Source organism: Anguilla anguilla, chromosome 10, assembly GCF_013347855.1.
Source record: "Anguilla anguilla isolate fAngAng1 chromosome 10, fAngAng1.pri, whole genome shotgun sequence".
Taxonomy (NCBI): domain Eukaryota; kingdom Metazoa; phylum Chordata; class Actinopteri; order Anguilliformes; family Anguillidae; genus Anguilla; species Anguilla anguilla.
In genome coordinates, this window is record NC_049210.1 from 10104817 (window position 1) to 10128209 (window position 23393).

The 23393-nt window shown below is 45.3% G+C and overlaps 1 protein-coding gene across 2 annotated transcripts in view; it reads right to left on the reverse strand.

Moving 5' to 3' along the window:
- The window catches only part of LOC118237309 (phosphatidylethanolamine-binding protein 4), a 72511-nt gene that overhangs the window by 4814 nt on the left and 44304 nt on the right, over window positions 1-23393 (reverse strand). For both annotated transcript variants that reach the window (XM_035435877.1, XM_035435876.1), the window contains 2 exons: window positions 8459-8504; window positions 7330-7446 (listed from right to left, as the gene is read on the reverse strand). In XM_035435877.1, coding sequence (XP_035291768.1) covers window positions 7330-7446; window positions 8459-8504 — 163 coding nt within the window. The remainder of the gene's footprint in view (window positions 1-7329; window positions 7447-8458; window positions 8505-23393) is intronic.

Here is a 23393-nt window from a genome sequence, read left to right on the forward strand (position 1 = left end):
CCTCAATGTTTGAGAAATTCTACCTTGGAGATATTATAACTGAACAATTAAAGGTAAAAACACTCAGTGGCCACTTTAGTAGGTACACCTACTTATTAATGCAAATAGCCTGCTCCTCCAATCAGCAAATCATGTGGGCACAACTCAATTATCAGGCATTCAGACACGGTGAAGAGGTTTGGTTGTTGTTCGACTAAACATTAGAACGGGTGATCTAAGCGTGTTGTAAGCTAATTTGATTGCGGTATGATTTTTTCATGCCAGATGTGGTGGTTCCAGCCCTCCTGGGATTTTCAGAACTCCATTTACAAAAAAATAGTGAAAAAGACAAACATCCAGTGAGCAGCAGTTCTGTCAATGAAAACACCTTGATAATGAGAGAGGTCAGAGGAGAATGGGCAGACTTCTAGACAACGGCCATAACTGCTCAAATAACAGCTATTTACACCACTGGTGGCACCTGTGAACACATCAAGAACCTTGATGCATATGGGCTACAGCTGCAGAAGACCGTGCTGGGTTCCACTCCTGTGAGTTAAGAACAGGAAGACAGGCTTCAGTGGGCATGTAATCACCAAAACTGGACGACTGAAGATTGGAAAAATGTTGCCTGGTCTGACGAATCTCAATTTCTTCTGCAATGTGCAGATGATATAGGGTCAGAAACTGGCGTAAACAACATGAATCCATGGATCCGTCCTTCATTGGGTCAACAGTGCAGGCTGGTGGTGGTGGTATATTGCTGTGGGGAATGTTATCTTGGCACAGATTAGGCCCCTTAATACAGGCTACGCATCATTTGAATTCCAGTAGACCATGTGCATCACTTTATGGCCAGAGTATACCCTTTTTCAAATGGATATTTCAAAAAGCACGCATCATCTCAAGCTGGTTCCATAAACATGACAGCGACTTCAGTTAATTCCAATTTACTCAGGTCTCAACCCAATAGAGCACCTTTGAGGTGAGTTGGAACTGGCAAAAAATCTGCAAGAACTGTGATGATGCTATTGAGTCAGCATGGACCATGGACACACACACACACACACACACACAGACAGACAAAAAGTCAGACACACACAAACAGATAGACAGACACACACAGAAACACCCACCCACCCCTCCGCCCACACACACACACACACATACACACAGATATCCCTCTCCAGCTCATAGGGACAAAGGGCTTGATGAGTACATCTGTGTGGCTGGGGGAAACCCCTTCTGGAGAGATGGTTTGCTAGGCAAATACAAACACACACACTCACATTCAAAAATACACAGGTCCCAATACAACAAATGTTGTCATGCCGGCCTGGGAACCACCCATTCGCTGTCCAGATTTGCAGATGTCCTATAAATAGTTTGCTGTCCGTTTCTACGTCCTTTCATAGCAGTTACGCTTTTTCCACTTCCCTAATCTGCCCGCTCATGGAAAGTGCACACAGGCCCTGTGAATGACGCGGCATTTCCCCCCCCCCCCCTTTCTCCCTTCTCTCTCTCTTGCCTGTGCAATACAGGAAGTGAATGGTGTGACTGTTGCCATGAGGGGGCGGAGCTGGCGCATGGAGGGAGATGGAGGGCAGTGTGGGTAGTGCTCCTATTAACCATTTCAGCTGCTGGTTGCGTGTGTGTGTGTGTGTGTGTGTGTGTGCGTGTGCTTGCATACGTGTTGATTTACAAACACACTGTGTGGCTGTGACCTTAAACGAACCTGTTCTCAGAACGGAGGTAATGTCCCTTTAAGTGCAAAAGCTTTAAGGGGATTCTTGCACTGCTGAAAATGTTACTCATCACATCACAGCAGACCGCACGAGACTCTGACCTGCCTTCTCTCAAAGCTGCACTCCCACATAGCCATCTGCAATATCACTGTCGCGCAACCATATCTTTAGTAGCTGCAGTGGAGAGTCTCCCACAAAAACAAACAAACAAATGACGAAAAAAACACTCTCCAAACCTACATTTTGCCGATGGCTTGTCTCATCCTCAAACGAGATGCTTCCAAGGGGAAGCGCGGCAATGCAAACGAAACCCTCCACCGATATCGCGATTCCCGAGCCAGGGATTACCGCCAGTCACACTGGGCAACGCCTGAGCGTTAAGCAAGCACCATCAAAAAATTTGGCGGAATGAGGAATTCTATTCATCAGAAAGTGAGTTCATTTTTTGTGTGGGTGAGACGCTTTTAAACGTCCATTTGGATGTTATCGTATCAACCAAGCTCTCAAATCCTCGCAAAGACATAGTCAGACAGCGTTTGGCACAACGTGAGTGAAATTCCAAGACTCTGGTACTAGTGTTTCCCAGGCACTGACACCACATTAGCACCTTCCACAGAGTCTGACCTGGTGTTAGTGCAGCTTCCCGACTTTGAAACTGCGTCGCTGCTTTTTCCTGTCTTCGGGAGCTCTGATTAATGGTGGAATCTGTGGGTGGGTGGGAGACACAGATCTGCCCATTACCACACGGCAACATTGCAAATGGTTTCAATTACAGCGGGGGGGCTGCTCTGCTGAGCCGGCAATATCGTTCCTGTAGGCCAACGGAGGACAATACCATGTAGCCCTCAACTCCGGTCATCCAGACGCACCGTCACATTGTGATGGTCCTGTTCACCTCTCCTCACCACCTCCCTGACAGAGGGCAGTATGGGGTTAGTCAGAGATCACCAGAGATCACAGGAAAGACACCTGAAGGCATCAGAAGATATTCTATATCAATTATGTCCATTTTCACGTATGTGCATACATTTATGTACATACAGTCCAATTTATTTCAGTGTTCACTTTCCAATTGAATGTAAACGGTTCTATACATAAAAAATAGCAGACTGACATAAATTTTCTTATTTATGGGGCAGGGTTGTGGCTCAACCGTTGGCCTCTGACAGAAAAATAATTATCTTTTTTCTCCTTAAATCAGAATATTAATGTAGGTAGAAAGGTAGGGGCTTGATTCTTTTGAATCAAGCACCAACCTAATCAAACCACATATGAAGTACATACAGCATATTTCAAAGACTACCATTATCTGCGTTTTTACTTTTTGGTTGAAATCTTCTTAACTTTGAACAGTTTTATTCTTCACTTCATGACTACAGTACCTCATGTGTTTATACTTGACTCCAGGTATGGCTGTTCTGTTCTGGTCTGTCCTTGATTTTACGAGCATTCTCTGACGGGAAAAACCCTGCGCCAAGAACAGTAAAGGTGCAACAACTGCAAATGCAAAAAGTTGCATCCCTCTTCTGGTTCACTGAGCTTCAACGGAGCATATTGCGCATAACCATGCTGTTAACAGCACGGGTATAAAAATGTGTGCCTGCAGTTCCAGGTCATGTCTCCGGACTGCTCTGTCCCCCTGGTGGTGGAATGAACTTCGCACTGCAGCCAGGGCAGAACAAACCCTGCCCATCTTCTGATGCTGACTGAAGGCCCATCTGTTCAGATGGCAGGATGACTCCTCTGACCCTGTTTATAGATCCTCTCTTTCTTTGGATTTCCTGTTGAGATCATGTTAGGTGTAATAGACAGATATGGCTGTGCAAAGCTAGGTTTTCTGTCCAGTGTTATTTTCCTTTTGCTACAATATGAACTGTTGTTTGTTAGGTTACATTATGTTACATTACTGGCATTTGAGAGACACTCTTATCCAGATCATAATCATAATCATTACCACTGGGAAGGTCAGTGTTTTGTAAGGACTGTGCTGTTACTTTCAGACCCCTGAAACAGCTCTAATGAAAAATGGCTTTGGGTGTTGTGCTGTCACCTCTCGGGTTGACAGACTGGGTCTGTGGTTCACCGACACGATGCCAGCTGGCTGCAAAGTGGCACCAGGCTGGCTGCACGCCCACGCCCGCCCTCGCCCTCGCCCTCTGCCCTGGCGAAAACCCTGGCGCCGCAGCTGACACGGAGCCCGGCAGGGGCAGGGGGATTCCCCCGCTCCCGTGCCCCCACCCCCCGTCTACCGCCGCCGGGTCGTGGATCGCGGAGCGCGGCCCTCCGGTCGCGCCCGCGCAAAATACCAGCTGTCTCGTCCCGTCCGCTGACCCACATATGGCATCTCCCGGCCAGCGCGGCGAGCTCCTGCGTCCCGCTCAGCCACGACTCCGGCCTCCTCCGCCGAGGCTGTGGCATGAGTCACTCCTCGTTCTCCGCACACCCCCTGCCGTTAAACAGATACTCATTATTTCTTTCATCGATTTAAAAAAAAAAATAAATAAATAAATAAATAAATCCAACAGAGCAAATTGGAGTCTAAATTGAGTCAAGGACCGAGGACGCTGGAAAATGAACCGGATTAAAAATGAGGACTCTCCCACCCGTGGTTGCGGTCTTTTCCCCTCCAATCATACGAATTAGTGTCGTCTGCTGTGAAAAATACTGCAGCGGGACCGCATGGGGCGGAGACTGAATATGGCTTAATGAGGGGTAAAAAAAAAAATATATATATAATTGAGAAGCGGGGTTTCCCCCTGCCTCGCCTGCTGTCCCGGGAAGGGTGAAACCCCCCCAACCTGAGACCCCCGCTCCGTTCAGGAGAGGAGAGCCAGGGGACGTCACCAAGCTGGGCAGCCGCCACTCTGGGGACAGCCGCCATCTGCGCCGGCAGAGGTAGCCCCGGAGCAGGACCGGCGTGGGCCGGCATTTTGTGCCTCACCCGCTAACAAGAGTACGGTTTAACAGCGCCCCATATGCTCGTTAGCCGCGGGCCCAGCCATTTTTATCCCATTGTGTGAATCGACCAAAGCGCGCTCCAATCGCGAGCGCCGATTCGACCGCCATGCTAATCCGGAGCGCGAGGACAGATGAGGCCGAGGGCATGACGTGCGTCTGTGGCGCACGCACGACAACACACGATTAGCATCGTCTCTCCCTCTCTCTCTGTCTGTCTTTCCCTCGTTCCCATGCACCGCCCGATCAAGAGTCACATTTAATTACGTCCGTGGAGCGAGAAGCCCTTAATTTGATTTGCTCTGTGGGAGAAGAGCGCGCCGTAGAGGGGAAGTGCTTCTGAGGGAGCCGTGGTGAGGGTGTGGGTGAGGAGTTCCCGGCGCCGACGGGACTGATGACCACTAGTGTCCGGTGTGTCGGGGGGGGGGGGAAACCCGGACCTGGGGAGCGCCAAACCTAGAATGATTTCCTGGGGTCTCCTCTTTCTGGTGCTTCACCAGAGCAACTCAGTTCTTTTGTTGTGCTGTCCAGTTGTTTTCCCCCTTATTTTATTTTATTTTTATTCTCCTCCTCTATCTTTTGCCTATTGTTTTGTCTGTGTTTTTATCTACTGTAAAGCACATCGTATTTCACATACTATTAAATGTGCGATATAAATAAAGTTTATTATTCATTATTATTTTCTTGCCTTCGGTCACTACATCTTCACAATCAGAAGATCATTTTCTTCACTATCCAAAATGTTATTCACTTGTACTTGTATTCACTTGAGCTGATTAGGCAGACACTCTAGTCGATGAATAGAAACGTAACCTGAACAAGCATTGCCTTCTGTAAGCACAAACACAAAACAACTGTACAAAATAGGATGAGACTCAAAATTATTAGGTGTGGAGATAAAAATAAAGTAAAAACTAAAGTAAAACTCTTATCTCAATAACCCCATTTCCTAAACTCTAAAATGGCAATATTTATTTGCAAAGAACCCCCCCACCCCCCAATTATTAGATGTTTCCAGCTAAATTTCTTGAAGTGCAAAATAAATAATGAAAGCAGAGTACATCTGTTGTGACACTTCACCTTAATGTAGAGGGATTATTTGCTGGCAGGATTGTCAAAGACTTCAAACACAAGGAAGATTGGCAGCCCTGCTCACACAGGGCGGTGATCACTGAAGTCTCAAACCACACTCATCCCCCCCCTCACCCACACTGCAGCTCGAGCAGAACAGACAGCTGCACACACCCCTGCATGAGGTTCGAAGAACAGTCGCATTCTGTGGAAGTTTCTGGCAATAAGATTACAAAAACATAACTTCTTCAGATATTGCAGCACATTAACTTCTAGCTGCACCCTTAACTTCCACAGAACGTTCAGGCTACTTTTAGGGACGCAACACCTCAATGCCACAGATGCAGGACAGTGTCTCTATTCAGCCAAGACGTCCCCCAGCCATGACTACCTTGCAGCCTTTTCCATGGGTCAGTACAGCACGGTCAGCCGTCCCCAGTAATATCTGAGACTATCTGAGACTGCAAACATTCCCTCTCTTTTCCCTCCTAACCCTAACCCTCTGTTTTGAGCAGGAGGGGGGGGGAGGGGTGTTGGCCAATGCTCTTTAACGTGGCTGAGGCCAGTGCAGGTGTGCGTGGGCTCAAGGACTCTGAGCACGACCTTATTAGCCCGCTCTCCGAGATGCGCACTGACTCACTAACTTCATTAGCATTTCCCTTATTAGGTTCGAGCACTTTGAGAAAATAATCTTCGGAAACTGGCTGCAGAGGGCCCCTGATTAAGCGCTCGCAATTACGTGTGCGGCTGGTGATGTCCTTTACTGGAAACAATAGAGAAATGAGAGGGAACAGAACCGAGCAATAAACAAGTATACCAGGCCGAAGTCTGCCTTCACGCTTACATCACTACCGTGGAACACTTCAAAGCAGCACCTGTATTTGAGTATGGAGACGGACATGGAAATATAGCTACAGAAACAGGCATGGGAGCCCATAGGAAAATTGGTTTAACACGTGCAGGCTGGGATGTGATGGCTTAAATATCAGAATCAGGGGTTAAAACACTTTGTTAATAACATACAAGTGTGTCATTGTTGTACTGTGGAGGTGTGCTTCACACTTTCTCATTGTAGTACTGAACGCTGAGTGCATCAGTTCTGTAGTGTCTAGGCGTGTTTGGTATTGTGTTTAAAGTGTGGGTTTGCTCAGTCATTGTGTGTTTTTCGGTTTGGTAGAGTTCAAAACATGGGTGCTCAGTGCTTCACTTTGTAGGCGTGCCGAAACCGATGCGTCTGTAAGTTCATTGAGTTGGTGTGTTCAGTGGGTTGTGAGATGTGCGCGTAGGCTTAGAGCTGGGAATTTTATTTGTGTAGGTTTGTTCAGTGTGCTGGGTGTGGTCAGTGTGTTCAGTGCCAGGGTGTACAGTGTGTGTGTGTGTGTGTGTGTGCGTGTGTGCATGCCTGTGCGTGTTGTGCATTTGTGAGTTCAGAGGGGCGGGTCTATTCATTAAACCAGTGTGTGTGTGTGTGTATTTATGTGCCGAGGGTGCTTGCGTGTTGATTGAGTGGGTGTGTTTGGTGAGTTCGGTGCTTTTGTGTTTTCAGTGCGTTGGTGGAAGCTAACCGCATCATTCATACCGAGAGAGGAGGACTCCTCTTGGCTGAGGCTAAGGGTCTTGTCGGCCGGCTGCTCAAACAACATAAACTGGTAGCGATGGAGACCAGTGCTTCTTGGGGGGGTTGGGCGGCGATATTCTGCAGGAGAGACAGCAGTACTTAGATGCCGAAACCTAAAGCTGCTGCCTGATAAAAAAAATCTGTTGAAACAAAAAATTACACCAGCCACAACAGTCAATAAAAACATGACAATCAATAAGAATCCACTCAATGACAATTACCACACAATTATTAAATATGTCTACCCCTCAGATTCAGAAAGGTAAAATACTACTGCATAATGTTTCTCCAGTGCGCACAAAAACCAGAAGATGGAGTACAGTAGTTCCCAGGCCCCAGTACTATCACTCCTGCCCACCCATGGTTACAGTGTGAACCAGCCAAATGGGAGAACCAGCCCCGGCAGTGTAGGGGGGTTGTGACTGATGGATCAGTCCCCTCCCACTGTCCACAGGTCAGGACCACCCCCCCCCCCCAGTTACCCGAGCATGTATATCTTTCTCCCAGGTGTGTTCTCCTCTGCCCTCCCTCACTTTTCGTCTTCTCTTGTGCTGGCTTTGGGAGCACCTCAGGGAAACCCTCAAAGGGTTAACAGCTGCGGTGCTTCGAGCGCAGCGTCTTTGTGGCCGTCAGTGGAGAGCGGAGGGCAGGTGGAGGTGGCGAGGGCTTGGGCGGGAAGCGACCGATCACTTAGGCTGCCGCTCTGTGACCCTCGCACACCATTGAGCGCGCGGTGCTAGCGCCCCAGACCACAGCGCCAAGAAAGGCAGAGGTGGGCTGAAGGTATAGCAACCAGCCACCGGAGCCCTCGCAGACAAACAGACCGCCGCTACATTACTGTCACCGTCGTTAGCGCGGCTACGCGCTTCTGTAGGCTTGCACATTAAACACTAGGGCGTGACAAGGCTGAAACAGACGAGTACAAAGGACTCAGGTAAGTTGCTTACAAAGGGAGCATTATCCATATCTGTACTTTACATAAAAATACAGATAATTTTTTTTAAAGTGTTCCTTCTGGTGCGGAATCCAATTAACGCCCACGCAAAACAAACAAACAAATAAACAAACAAATAAATGCGACAATTCTTACCAGACAGAACCAAGCCTTTGAGATCACCTTTCTTCAGGTCACTTCCCTGCAAGACGAGAGAAAATGTAACCAAGTGAGAGAGAGATAAAATTGCTCATTTACACCTGAACTACCGTGAGATACATAATTATGATAAACACACACCAAGACTGAAGGAACAACAACAGACAAAAACGACTGACTGTCATCACAAAGTGTCTGTCAAAAAGATCCAGACATGGGAAAACTGGAAACATGCAAGCGAATCAAACAGAAAGAAAACTTAGAGCTGCTCTGAACAAATTCCAATAACTCAATTAGAACATTTCTCCATCTGTGAAAAACTAAAAACTAAGAATTATTGGCGGAAAAAAACGACCAAAATCACTTGGACTCCTCTATTGCTCATAAGGAGGTAGAGGAGAGACTAATAGGCCCTCTAATCAGAAAAAATAAGGGAGCCTTATGGCATCCTCAATGACATGTTAAAATACATTAGCAGCAAACTGAAGGAAGCGATACTAAATCTGTTGAATCGCCTTCTGAGTACAGTCTACTTGAAGGAATAATGCCCATCATTAAGAGCGAAGATAGATTCAACTTCAACAACAACCAGGACATTAGTATGGAAGTAATGTGTGGAAGGTGTCTCTGCAGTATCATAAACAAAATAATCTTACACTTCTTTAATGAGCAAGAGTACCGTGAGTGAGATTTGCTTTTCCCCACAACATCAAACTACACATCACATTTACATTCTATATATCCCAATTGATCATTACTTGCAACTAAAGGCATTTGCTTGTCTTGTCAATTTTCATAAAACATTGCCTTCAGTTTGGCATAAAGATTATTATTATTTATTTATTTTTACACAGTTTTTACACTCCTTTACACAGTTCTTAAAATAAGAGCAATGCATACAGAAAATAAATGTAGAGTTAAAATTAGAAACAAGAGAACAAAACTAAACGCTTTCTAGTTGGACGCTCAACCCTGTTTAACATTTATACACCAACGGACTGGTCACAATAAAGAAGCGATCTGCAAACACCAGGCCGTACTCGACATGACAAGGAAATTGCTATTAAATTTCCTCATCACGTAATGAAGGAAAATTAAGGAAATTACATCCACCAAGTAAATGTAATTGTTATTGAGCCCAAATAGACAGTACAGTTATTACACACAGATTACCTAACAAAGGTAAAACAAGAAAAGGGTGCCAACAAAGACATGTCAAGACAGAACAACACTTTTCTTCAAATTACAAAAATGTTCTTTCACAAAATGACAGTTTGCCAAAAATCCAAGTGAGGAGATACTTTAAATTACCCCTGGATAAAAATATGGGTTTAAAATAATCATTACTGTTATTTATGTGGTACTCGAGAATTGACAAAGCGATATCTTGTTTTTAATTTGTTTCTCAGTGAATGTTGTTAATGCCTTGGCAACGTGTACTTATTGTATGTTATGCCAATAAAGCCCTTGACTTGAGACAAAGAAAGTGAGAGAGACAGCATCAGCTGTGCAGTTGATCACCAACATGCAAGTGCTTTGTTGATTATGCAAGTGCAGAACTAAATCTCTCCAAAATACCAAATCCAATTCCTAACATAAAAAAACCATAATGAAAAATAATTTGAAGGTAACTGCAAACATTTTAAAACAAAAACCTACTGAACAATAGAAACAAATCAAAATTTTATGTACAATTTATATGATAGATTAAGATGATTAAATGCATGCTCACAGTGCAGAAAGACCAACGTACAAAATAAGCAAAATGGCACTTCACCAAAAATACTACACTACCCACATTTAATTCCCACACAAGTAATTCCCTACATCCATGAATAATGGAGGGTATTTTCATGTGTTTGTCTTCTAAAATAGATATTTATTTTTGAGAAGTATAGAAACTTCATTACATTGGTGTAGGGTTTAAAATCATATGTGCTTATGTAATTTGATATATAGTACTATTTACAATTTGTATGTAATTTTCGGTATGTATGATTTCTCTTAGTATGATAAATTAAAATACATAAGACATTCTGAAAATAAATCATAAAATGGGCAGCAAGAGAATGAAAGGTTCCATGACAACAGACTGCGTCTGTGCCTCCAACTGGAAGGAAACTGTCAAGACAATATTGCTTTATTTCTTTGTTAGGCGGAAAACCAGGATATATGAAGATACTTACTATTATGACATTCACAGAAATAAATGAATAAATGAAAATCATTGCAGTCCACATTGAATAAATTGAAGAACCTTGAGCATACAGGGGTGCTCCATTTGGACAATAGCTCCAACATACTGTATTAGTGACGTGATAAATATTGTGACATGTAACTATACATTGTCAGACATAGATTTGATTGTATTACTTTGCCCGAGATGGCAAAGAGAAAGTGTGACGTTGAGGGTGAGAACATTGTCTCCACAGCATTGCGCAGTCAATGAGCGTCAGAAACACTGAACGTGATCTCCTTCCATACAGCATTGCAGCCCACAAGTTCATTAGGTCTCATTGTCTTGTCAATATGGTGACATTTCCTTAGAGCAGAGGGAAGAGAGAGAGAGAGAGAGAGTGAGTGAGTGAGTGAGAGAGAGAGAGAGAGAGAGAGGTAGAGGGGGGGGAAGGAGGGAGAGTGGGGGGGGGGGGTTGTATTTGTCTTTAATTGTTGAACTGTAATATTTCAGGGTAGAGCCTTTTAGAATAATTTTTAATTTGAGATGTACACAGTGTCTAACATGAGGCATATCCGGTATGTTGAATTATATGTTTTTGTACTGGAGAAGGAAGGACCATGGGAGCCATTGAGAGACTCATGGCATTAGTCACCTGTGGGCTGAAAACCCTGGCTTAGCGGGAGCTGGACATAAGACTCAACTAGGCACTGAGCTGCAATCTCCAGCAGATCTAGGCTTAAGCGTGTCAATGCCTGCTCCACATGGGATCTGCGATATTCAATATCTAGAGACAGAGACAATGCCCGGCCAAATTAAGTACCTGATTGGATTTCAGGATGGCAAATTCCCATATTATTAATTGTATATGAACTCCCGGTTGCCTAGGAACAGGAATTCTGATGGAGATCAGTTGAATTAAATCGTCTTTTAAAAAAATTTTTTTTTTTTTTACACAGGCCATTTCAACCTTTGAAAAATGAAACCTCATCTGCGTGCAGTCCTCACGGACAGGCACTTCATTACAGGCAGCACTGAGGAACGCCTGCTTGATAGACGTGATTATGGTCTGCTGAGGTCGCATACTTGTGTGGGAGGAATTAGCCAAAAAACACTTTTTATTAAAATGCCTAGAACCCACGGTACTCTCGTGGTAAATCTGGGTAGTTCCCCCCAAAAATCTCATGACTCTGCCAGTAGACCTCTCTCTACAGAGACATGTCTACTGTACTAGAGTCTCACCCTTCCCCAAGTCAAACCTCTATTCACCAGACACCTGCTCCCCCTAAGGGATGTCAGGAAAACTGCATCTGCTGAAAAATTAGTTCTAACAATAGAATGAGGGTTTGTGCATATTATGCATGCATTATGAAACTATTCACTAAGTTAACTGTAATTATCATTTTTATGAAATTATTTCACTCGTAATGCAAGTCAAGTGTGCCACCTAAAGAATGCTGTTAAATTAATAGTTGTCCATAACCGTGGCTGCATAAATTCTCTCATTCATATCAAGAGGGTTTATGCACATTTTATTGGCTCTTTGTGTGATACTGGACATGCTTTAAAATTGCGCTCATTGCCTACAAGGCAATCCACGGCATCAGTCCTAGCAACAGGCCTACACTTAAAGTTCAATTTTTAATTCCTAAAAATTTCCACATAATCTGTACTTTCAAACTTCCCCATAGCCACTGTCCCCAGATCCTTCAGTGTGTGATGTTGTGAACTCCCTTGCCTTTTTAATAAAGCACCTCAAATGTGATGGTTTAATTCAGCAAACATTAATGGGATGACTTTCCCCCGTGGTTCGATGCTGTAAGCATGAGGCAGCCCCAGCCAGTGAGTGATACTCGACTCAGCCTCCATGAGCAGTCAGTCTATTTAGGATGCTCCGGTTGGGGGCGGTTCGATGACAGTGACACGGTCGTCACCAGCGTGGCCTTCTAAACTCCAGACGTTCTGGCTGCGGCTGCACCCTCCGTGCCTCACCACGCGCTAATTGGGAACCTTCCTGGCACGATGGCCCGAGACAAAGGGGGGGTGGGGGGGGGTGCAGTTTGACTGTCTGCCGTCCCACCGTGGAAAGCTCGGTGTAGCCACAGCATCGCACTGGACAACGTCCCTTGGCCTTGGAAACACGAGAGCGGAGGCACATCTTAAGACTAAGAGAAGACCTGAAGTGCCTTCACTTCCCCTGTGTGTTTTTCAGATGTTAGTAGAGGATGGAATGCATGGCGTGGAACTGTGTACGTTGCTTCAAAAGTGGATCGACTCAACCAATCGCTATGGAACGAACGGAAGAAATTCATCTACAGCATGAATATTTTCTCATGTATCATTCATCAAGTGAATGCTCACTGTAGGCCAGCACTGATCATTTCAACTTAAAAGACCCCGAACAGAACCACAAAAAATAAGACAATAAAATAAATCCCTGCCTAATGCAAAGCAGGGGATTTTTCAAAAACATTTGAGATATCGTTCAATCCCCCTCACACACGTTAATGTATCAATGGGAACCAATCCCTTAAATAAAGATATCACAATCAATTCAGCTGTTCTGAATGCTTAATGGCTGTAGTGCTTCAGTACGTAAGTCTTGGGAATAGTTAGACACATCCCAACTGTAACAGCTTCAAGTATCCATGTAAATCAATGTGATAACTATAATAAAGATCATATAAATTATGAGCCCAGTTATTGCTCCTGTATCCAGTGTGCCTTACACAACATTAGAAATTACACTACAGAAGTAAGCCAGTGCAATATCTTCTATCAGCATACAAACAACCCAAAGAGCACAAAGAAGCCATCTTAATTTAACTGATAACTGATAACACTGTCATCTTTTTTTCTTCTAAAAATTGAATGCAAATTGTTCCTTTACGAAAGTATGCCACATATTTTTTGAAATGTAAAAAAAAAATATTTGAAACAAAAAATAAAAATGTCAACGACAAAGATGATGATAGTAGTAATACTAATTTATTTCCTTGCATTCAACTGGCCAGCAGATTTCCAGAATATTCCCTCCATTTCAGCATTCTTGTTTCAAACAAGCATATATCCCAATTTCAAGTTATCCTTTTGGTGGAGGGGGAGCAATTCTGCCTAATCCTCCATTTCAAGATAAATTTCATTAGTGATTTTTACAATCTAATCACTTAAAAAGGGAAAAATTATTTGGTCATGAATATTACTCCTTGGAAATTATGTATCCTTTATTTCACCATTTGTGATACTGAAGCCACAGCTAGCTAAGGCTACATGAGCTGATATGCAGGAATCTTCGAGTGTGAATAACTGTTGCCTAACCCACTGTGAGCAGCTTTATTTAGAATAACTAAATAGATTTACACAGCCTGCTGAATCCAAGCTCATTGCCATAGCAACAGGTAGTCAACATTTAAGAGCGAAAGTCACAGTTTCCCCACTGTGATGGTTTCTATTGATCTGTCTAAGCCTTTTGGAGACTTAGTCTGTGGCCTTTCACTTCATTTAGACTAGGGGGCCTGTTAACACCACCACCTGCCAGAGAAAAAGATGAGGAATTGCGGCAATCAAATAGGTTACGGTGGAAAAAGACACGACGCACACGTCACTGTGCCTCTTTAATGTGGGCTCCTGTTCTTCACTGTCTGTGTTGCCTAATGGTGACAGGTACCCACATACTTCAAGAGACAGCATTTAACCCAAGTCCTGAGTCTTCTTCAAAGTTCCTGAAATTAGTCAGGACAGCATAGTGCTGCCCCCAGATCTATCTAGAAAGGGTAGCCAATGGTGAAAATTTACTCCATCGGAGCGATCTTTAGTCTGCGGCACAAACTTTTCATGGAAAATGTGGCCAGAACGTCAGACAGAGCGGTTTGGTGGAGTGACCAGCAACTCCTATGGGGAAACAGGGCTCAAAACAGCCCCTCCTGTGGGATTCGCACCTATTTACATGACATTTTCACGAAGTGGACCCGCTTCTCCCTGGAGGTACGAGGCGGGGGCGTGGCAGGGAAGTTGTGTCAAAAGAGGAGGTCAGACAGGCAGCCAGTAGCTCAATTAGTCACAGGACTGGGCCCCCCAGGGGAACTGCCAACTTTCTCAATCTCCAGATCATTCTCTCCAAATGTATAAACACAGAGATGAATAGACAGGGTTACTGAAGGACTGTTCCCCCCCCCCCCTTTCAGCTGCGAAGCGGGGCATGGTGTAGCGCAGTAGTTATTTTCAAGTTAGAGGAGGTGCTCAAAAAGTCAGTCTGTTACAGTCCTGTGAAAAAAAAAAGACTTGGGAAGGTTCTACTGCCTGTGGCTGGATTTGAGCCGTGGGTCACGAGGTTTAAGCTACATTTAAAATGTGCATCGTTGTTAAAGGGCCACAGTGCTTACTGTGGAGAACAGGAAGACAGAAAAATGGATCAAGGGGAAGCATTCGGCAGGGGGGAAAAAATATAGCTTTATGTCTTTTTAGAATCGTGATACTAAACGACAGGTAATAATGTTGTTTCTTAACTGTCAAAAGTCACCGAGCTGAGAGCCATTTTGGAAGCCGAATGACTGTAATTAAGGAACACGACGGCAAAGAGAACTCACTGTACAAACCAACATTTTTTTTGTTTAAGAAAAATTCATTGTTTTCTTTGGAGTGTTGTCTGAACGAAGAGAGGGGAAAAAACAGGATTATAGAATTCACAAGTGAAAAACACGAAGCCAAGCTGAGTTCACGGAACGCTACGGGCATTTTTATCAGGAGTGAAAATCAAAACACAACTTGCACCCCAGTCGGTACGATTCAGAAAAACAAAAGACAGACACCATATCAAACTGAAAATGTGAATTAGCCTATTAACAAAACAGGCATTGTTATTGGGTTTTTTTTTCTCTCTGTCAAGAGTGAGTCATTCAAACCGAACAACTGAGTGTTTATCTAAGCTATCAGAACGCTTCACTCAGGAAACAAAAGAGAATCCACAGCTCTGAAATGGAGTTTACACACCATACAATTAAAAAAAAAATAAAATCAGAGTCCAGCTGCATTAGGAGCAATTCTGACAACGGCAAACCCTGTCAGAAAGTCATGAAAAGAACAGACACGCAACTTCAGCTGATGCACAAAAGTGGATTAACATATGGCAATTACTAACAAAGCTGTACTAACACTGTGCTCTGGGCAAATCAGACACTAGAAAAAAAAAAAAAAATGCACAGAAAAAAAACTAAAATATGCCCAATGACCTCATTGTGACTGCTTCCAGATTTTATTTGTACAGGAAAGACAATACCACATTCATACAAATAGCGTTTCAACAGCTTGAAATGCATAGGCTATCCATCTGTGGGGAAACGGAAAGAATAACCGCCAGAAGTCGAAACCGAAACACCGGGTGAGTCACGCTGGCCCGCTAATGACACCCATACACAGGCTGCAGGGTTCGCAAAGGTGATTTTATTAATATCTAATTCATCCAGTTAATCTCTCCCCTCGGTTTGAATGCGATGGCACATTTAGGTCGGCTCGGTGGAACGAGCGTCCAGCCAAACTGCCCATGGGTGGACAGGCGGGGCCTGAGTCAGCATCCGCGCGCCGAGGCTGTCCTCAGAGCGGGTTCACCGGTGCCCTGACCCCCTCTGTGGCCGGAGCGTGAAATTACAGAGAGCCTCATTAAGAAACGTGTGCCTTGAACCCCGAGCAATTACCAGAACCCCCGTCCAACATGAACGCACAAGGAAACCGAGCAGGGGAATAGATTATAGATATAATAAACAATAAGCAAAGAGTTCTGCAATAATTATTGCAAGGTGGTGTTTATATTTCATACGCATAGGCCTGTATGCTGTAATAAGGCAACAGTCCAGGGGTCCACGCCAGCCATTATTACTTATGCAATCGTCTGTCTTTTTAAGCAGCAGTACCTTCAATTAGTCTTACAGGCAAAATAAGCCTAGGGCTGCACCTATCCATTAAGCCGGACCTTAAATGATTTCTTGAACTGTCAACAGCCAAGTGCTGTAGTTGTTGTTACTTTCTGCTTCATATCAGAAGCAGAGAGAGAACTAACTGACTCCGGTGTCAAATAATCAGTAAGCTCTGGGCTCCACAGAACCAATGTTCCAAATGAGCTCAATATGTTTAACTCTAATTAAAAGTATTGAATTTACATGTCTAGCCAGTTTATCACAGAAAATTAAAGGTCAGCTCATCTTCTGGTATTCAGCATGTTTTTTTTTTATTCTCTCATTGAAGCAACAGAGCCGCTCTCCGAGTTTTCTGCCGTGATAAGCAAGGCTAAAGCTCGCAGAGCGGAATTCTCCGACAGGACTCACCTGGTGGGAGGCTGGCTCGCTTGGGCGGGTGGGTGGGGGTGTGTGTGGAAGGGGGGGGGGGTTTTCAGCAGGGATGCCCGCTTGCCCACCCACCGTCCTCCTTGCCTGTGTGGGTGAGAGCTTCCCTTTGTCAGCAGGGCTTACTCACGCACTCTGTCCCTCCTCCCCCCCTCCTCCTCCTCTCCCTCCATCCCGCCCTCCCTCTCCCTCTCGCCCGCACACCCACACCTACGACAGCGCGGCACCCACGTCCTCCCGGGACGGGGACGGGGACGAGGGCACGACTCAGCGCGGCTCCGCACGCGTTCGGGGGGGGGGGGGGGGGAACAGACGAGGATGAGGGAGCGCGACAGATGGCGTTCACAGCTCTATTTCTGCCGCTGGACTTTCACTACCGCTGCTACCCCTCCCCCCCCCACGCTACCAGAGCCATGCCAGCCTCTCTCCTCTCCTCCTCTCCTCTCCTCTCTGCATAACTGGAGTCCATTCATCACGGGCTAAGTGTGAATTGAGTTAGCTGAGCTGTACAGCACGGCTCCTCTCTATCTGCTGGCTGTCCTTTAAAGTGGATTTCAGCACATATGCCAGAGATCAATACATGATCTTTCAATTACCAGCTGATCTAACCTACTGGTCTATACCGTGGTCTCCAAATAGATTCCTAGGTGTTAATGAAATTTTCATACTTAAAGAATGCAAATATGTGAAAACCTAATTCTGCCAATGGAGCACCAATCAACATGACAATATTTAAATAACTCAGTACTTTCACCTGATGATTAAATTTATCCACATCCCTGCAATGAGTATTTTTTGCATCCTCCATTGACATTAATGAACCTGAAAAAATCACTTCTTGTAGTCTTTTAAGAGGTTAGGCACTTCACCGAGGGATCAGTTTTAACACAATGAGATCTCCAGACCATTGTGGACAGCACCATGACTACAACAAATAAATAAATGTGACTGGACTGTGTTTACGTAGGTATTAACACAGGTGTTGGAAAATTATGGACAGTTCTTCAGGAAATTGCGCAATTTTCAAATAACAAAAGATCATATTGACAGGACTATATTTTAAATGGTTAGACTAAATACGATCGTCTTTTTGTTTATATTTTGAATCTAATTTGAATCCCAGATTTTCTCTTTTCTCTTTTCTAACTGGCATTCCTGTCCTCTCCCGTGGAGCACGTACGGTCTGTCGGCACTTCCTTTCAACCTGCGGTCCCCCAGCTGAGCCGCGCCGGCGCCGCGTCGGAGGAGCGCGCTTCTCGCATTTGGCAAACGCGGAACGACGTGGGCACCGGAGGAGCCGCTAACAATGAAACTGGAACGAACCCCTCTCCAACCGAAACCTTCCCTCGCAAGGCAATCTCATTGCTGGGGTTTTTCCCATTTACGAACGCCTCTTTTTTTTTTTTTTTGAGTTCAAATTTTGTTCACTTGAACATTTCCCGTGGGCTGGGATCCTCGCTTCGGATCCCTTTCTGTCGGAACATCCACCGTTGACCGAGCTGGAGCCTCTTAATAGGAGGCTTTCAGCCAATGGAGGAGGGGGAGAAGAAAAAAAAAAACATTTCACATTTCGAGGGGATGCAAATGTTCTCACTGTTAGCTTCACCTTTTCCTGCTCTTGTCAGATAAAGCTAAGCCTAATCAAACCACAAGCACCTTTCACACTGCTTCTGCACAGACCATTTGTGCTGGTTATTTCGGTTATTTTGTGCTATGGTTTCGCAAGAAGCTTCCATGACTGTCAGCCATGGAGACCAAGTACACAGTACACACATGCCTAAACAGAATGGGATATTTTTGAGATTTTCTATCTCAAACAAGCCAGACCTCGAAGAAATAAAAGACCCACAAATGCTACCCTTTGAATTCACAAGCGCATTATAGCATTTTTTGTGTCCTCCTCCCTGCAGGGTAATGACCCCTTCAGTACAGTAGCTCTGAACTTCAGGAAAATGGATCCTCTGCTGAAAACTGGCAGCATTTTATACCCATTACCTGACATGTGAGGTAAAACACCCTGAGATGTCCATTAATAAATGTCATTGGACTGTGTTTTCACAGATATTAACAAAGGTGTTAATAGAAACGAATGGACAATTATTCTGGAAAACGTGCTTCTCTCAATTTTCGAATAACAAAAGATCAATGCAGGATCATATTGACAGGATTATAAGGATTATATTTTAAATGGTTACAATAAATATGATCAACCTATTTGAAAATATACAATACAGTTACTGGTAAAATATGATATTTTTGGGTCTTGACAAATTCTTATAAGGTCCAGCCATACACTTCACACATTTACAGTTTTCAGAAAACCATTTTAAGTACTTAGGAAAACAACATTAAATCTTATTCTTTACAAACCAAATATCTACTGATGCTTGGGCATATAATTATGACTACAGTGACAGTGACAAAAAGCCTCTGAACTCAGTGGTTGTCTAAATGAAGAGCTATCCTTATTCCAATAGTGAGCATTTTTTAAACTCTACCCAAACCACCTTAGAAGACTAACATGCAATTCTTTGGGGTGTTCCTCCGACGTGCACCTTTAATCGGACGCGTTTTACTTGGTGTTCGGGAAAAAAAATATGTAAATTCTCGATCATTATGTTTAAAAATGAAACGGCGGCGGTCCGGTGGCAAGGCTCAAGCGCTCTTTTCGGAGAGCCCGCTCGGAATATGCCAATAACAACCGAGCGCTGCCCGTTTGTGGGTTTCATTCTGAAACTGCCGAGTCCCGGGGAAATCACGCTAGCTTTATTTCCAGCTCCGTTCGGACGCCATATTTCAAAAGATAACAAGCGGAGGAACGAGCCGCTGCTGCCTCGTAAAAAACCCGGGGTGGTCCCGGCCCGGAGAGAAAGGCGAAGCCACGGGGGCCCCGGACCGCAGCGACGATCAACCTGGGGCGCGGACCGTGACGCGGCGTGGGCCGGACGGGGCGAGACGGCGGGGGAGTCGCTCCAGATCTGCTCCAGCGCCTCATCAGTTCTACAAATTAACTCCCCTAACAAGTCCTCCGCTAGGCTAATGGCTCTGGAAGAGAAACTCATTTGCCCCTGGTAATGAACACGGTTAACAATGCAAACAGTCCAGTTAATAAGCCAACTCCCACACTACACCGACACTACCTGGCGCCCCGCACGTCTCTGCTTGAGATTTCGATAAGGGCCTACTACGTTACAGCTCTAAACCAAAGGCTGCCCATCAAGAGCCAAGGGGGCTCTTTGTGAAACAGCGAGAGTTCAATCAGTTTAAATTATACACTACCTGGCCAAAGGTATGTGGACATCTGACGTCTAACATCTCATCCAAAATTATGGCCATTAATATATAGTTAGTCCATCCCTTGCTGCTGTAACACCTTCCACTCTTCTGGAAAGGCTTTATAGTAAATGTTGGAGTATTGCTGCAGGGGTATTTGCTTCCATTCAGCCAGAAGAGCATTAGTGAGGTCGGCACTGATTGGGTGATTAGGCCTGGCTTGCAGTTGGCTTTCCAATTGATCACAAAGCTGTTGGATGGGGTTGAGACAGGCAAAGGAAATGGCCTTTTCCAAACTGTTGGAGGAGCATAGACTCATTCAGGATGTCATTGCATGCTGTAGTGTTATGATTTGTCTTCACTGAAACTAAGGGGCCTAGCCAAAACCATGAAAAACAGCCCCAGACCAAGGGGTGTCCAGATACTTTTGGTCATATGGTGTATAAGAAATGCATATAAAATATAACCACTAACAAAAGTTTTGTAGGGCTTGGTGGGCCTGCTTCCTCAGTCCAGTCGGAGACGCGGCCTGTTTGTTTAGAGCGCGGCGGACCTGGGGGAGCGCTCTTGCATAAGCGCTCGATAATGCTAATTCGGTCTCCCGTCCACGCCTTCCGTTCCAGCTCGCCCGCCCGCTTCCCTCTCTCCACAGTCAGCGGCGAATTTGCCACGCAGCGGCGGACGAGGGAAGCCCCCAGCCTGAGTTCCCAAGGTAACAGTCGGTTAGACCGGGGGCTGACTGACTCATTTGGAGGGAATCCTAGAACACGGCTGCCCACTCGCCTCCCCCCACCCCCAGCCTCATCAGCAGCAAACAAGCAAACAAAGAGCTGACATGTCCCCACGCAGGAGCTACCCGCAGCGGGAAGGGGAGGGGGGGCGCCGGCGGGCACGCAGCCGGCACCTCCGGCATCCGGGCCGCACGCGGCCCCGCCAGCCCTTCGGCAATTAACACCTACGAGGCCAGACCTTCCTGAGCAAAGGATCAAACGGCGGGGGCCCCTGCTCTGCCACAGGCTGCTGAGGGAGGAGGAGAGGACAGGGGACACGGAAAAAGGAACTGCGGCAGCTACACAGAGAGCACCTCACAGACTCGCAGAGGATTTCAGGGACTGACGAGGTGACTGCTCAGCCGACACTGGAAGAAGATGAGAGGCCTGCTGGTGACTGCGGTTGGCAGTCCCCGGCAACAAGTGAGATACAAGAGCTGAGGTGGTGTTGGGCCCAAAAAAATGAACCGCAGGCTATTGTCTATGTAAAGTAGACAATGTATAAAATGTGGTTTTTAATCTCGGTACCATAAAAGAAGAGATCACAGTCTTTACAGCGATATCAACAGAGAAAGTGGTCAGTCAGCTATACATACTGGTGCTCAACATCCTTTCTACTAATGCAGACACACAAAGGAAAATCGACAAAGCCAGTCAGTTGGCTTTTCTAAATGTGAAGCCTGAACTAAAGGCAACCATGAAGCTAAAGGTATGTACTAAAGAAGTGTAATGAAAGTACAGGCCAACGGGGTGTCTGTGCAGCATGACCTCGACCGGACAAAAACGAGGCGGAGGATGAGGAAGGTGAGGATGAAGGTCATTTAATTGTGAGGGCTGTGCAATCTCAATTAAAGACGCTTCAATTAAAAGGCCATTAAAAGGGATCAACAGGCGTGTAATTAAACTCCTAATTAGTTCAAGGTCAATCAATTCCTGTAGGAGTCGTAGGAGGGTACGAGGGAGGAATTTGGACAAGAGGGGGTGGAGGTGAAGCTAGCACTCAAAAGTGTGTAACCTCTGGATTTGAGCAAGGTTGTGATACTTAATGCACTTTTAATAGGATACTATGTCACATTACAGTAATTCACAGAATTTCAGCTGATAATGAATACCTATATACTATATGTGTGTGTGTGTGTGTGTGTGTGTGTTCGTACAAAATAAATAGCGACTGTAAAAGAAGAGGGGCGATCTTACAAGAGAAATGTTCAAACAATCCAAAAGTTCCGCTGCAAGATTCAGCTAAACTTGTGCCCCTGGCGCGATCAGTCATAGCTGACGCACCGCGTCTTTGTTCGTGAACCTAATGCGCGATTCGCGGAGGCCATGCGTTGTGCTCTTTGTGACTACCGTGTTTACAGAAAGCCCCATTACCGAAAGAAAATGATCCCTGCGCACCGCACGCATATTAGCGCATCCATTGTGTCCCGTTTCGACTCTGGCCATTACGTCTCCTGCCCGCCTTTTCTGTGCGTGATTCATTCAGCATGCGCACTGATTACCGGGACCGGGCTCGGGTGCAGAGGGATTTTTAAGAGCCTGCATTACTATTTTGAATCGCTGGATATTTAATTCTTCTATTATAATGGAGATCGGAACGGAACAGAGGTCGCGGTAACCGCTGAAAACCAGTCCCACTTCACAGGCGGGTTAATGAACCGCAGTTCCTATGGGAGATGGAGTACGCTGTTAATTTGACGAACGCGGAAAATAAATGCTTTTATGCTTTTATTGACAGTGACCAAAAACGGCCCCTGCCGGAATGAAAGGTGGCAGACTTGCTGGTGCTTCGCTATCTGATGCACAAAGATTGGGGGGGAAAAAAAGGCAAACAATGATGCGGAATGCATTTGTACGAAGGAACTAAGTACATAATTGTCTGAACAGCAATTACGGGCTAAAACGATTCTTCATTAATTCCTTTTTTTTTTTTTTTTTTTTTTTTAGTGGTAAAACATACAATGAAAACATACAATATAAGTGGTACAATCGCCACGTGTGATTTGAATAAAATTTGCATTGAATGGCGCTTTTTGCGATATGGAAATTTGCAGCCGGGCGGTCGGTATTTTTCTTTGCTTTCCCCCCCGTTTGGTGAAACATTCAATTAGAGACGCTCCTGGTCCGGTGGGGCCGCGGGGACGGGAATGTGCCGGAACCCGGCGGGGCGGGGTCACGCGCCCCGCGGCTGACACCTCTCCGCTCCGCTGTCTCCTGTTCCCCTGGCGGTTTGGAGAGAGGGCGACCCGCTTTAACGCCCCAGTGCTCACATGGGACGGGACTGTGCCACACGCCTCCGTCAATCAAAACAAAACAAAAGCGCTCTGCAGGGGCCAAACATATGAACTGCTTTAATTTAAAAAATATATATTCTTTTT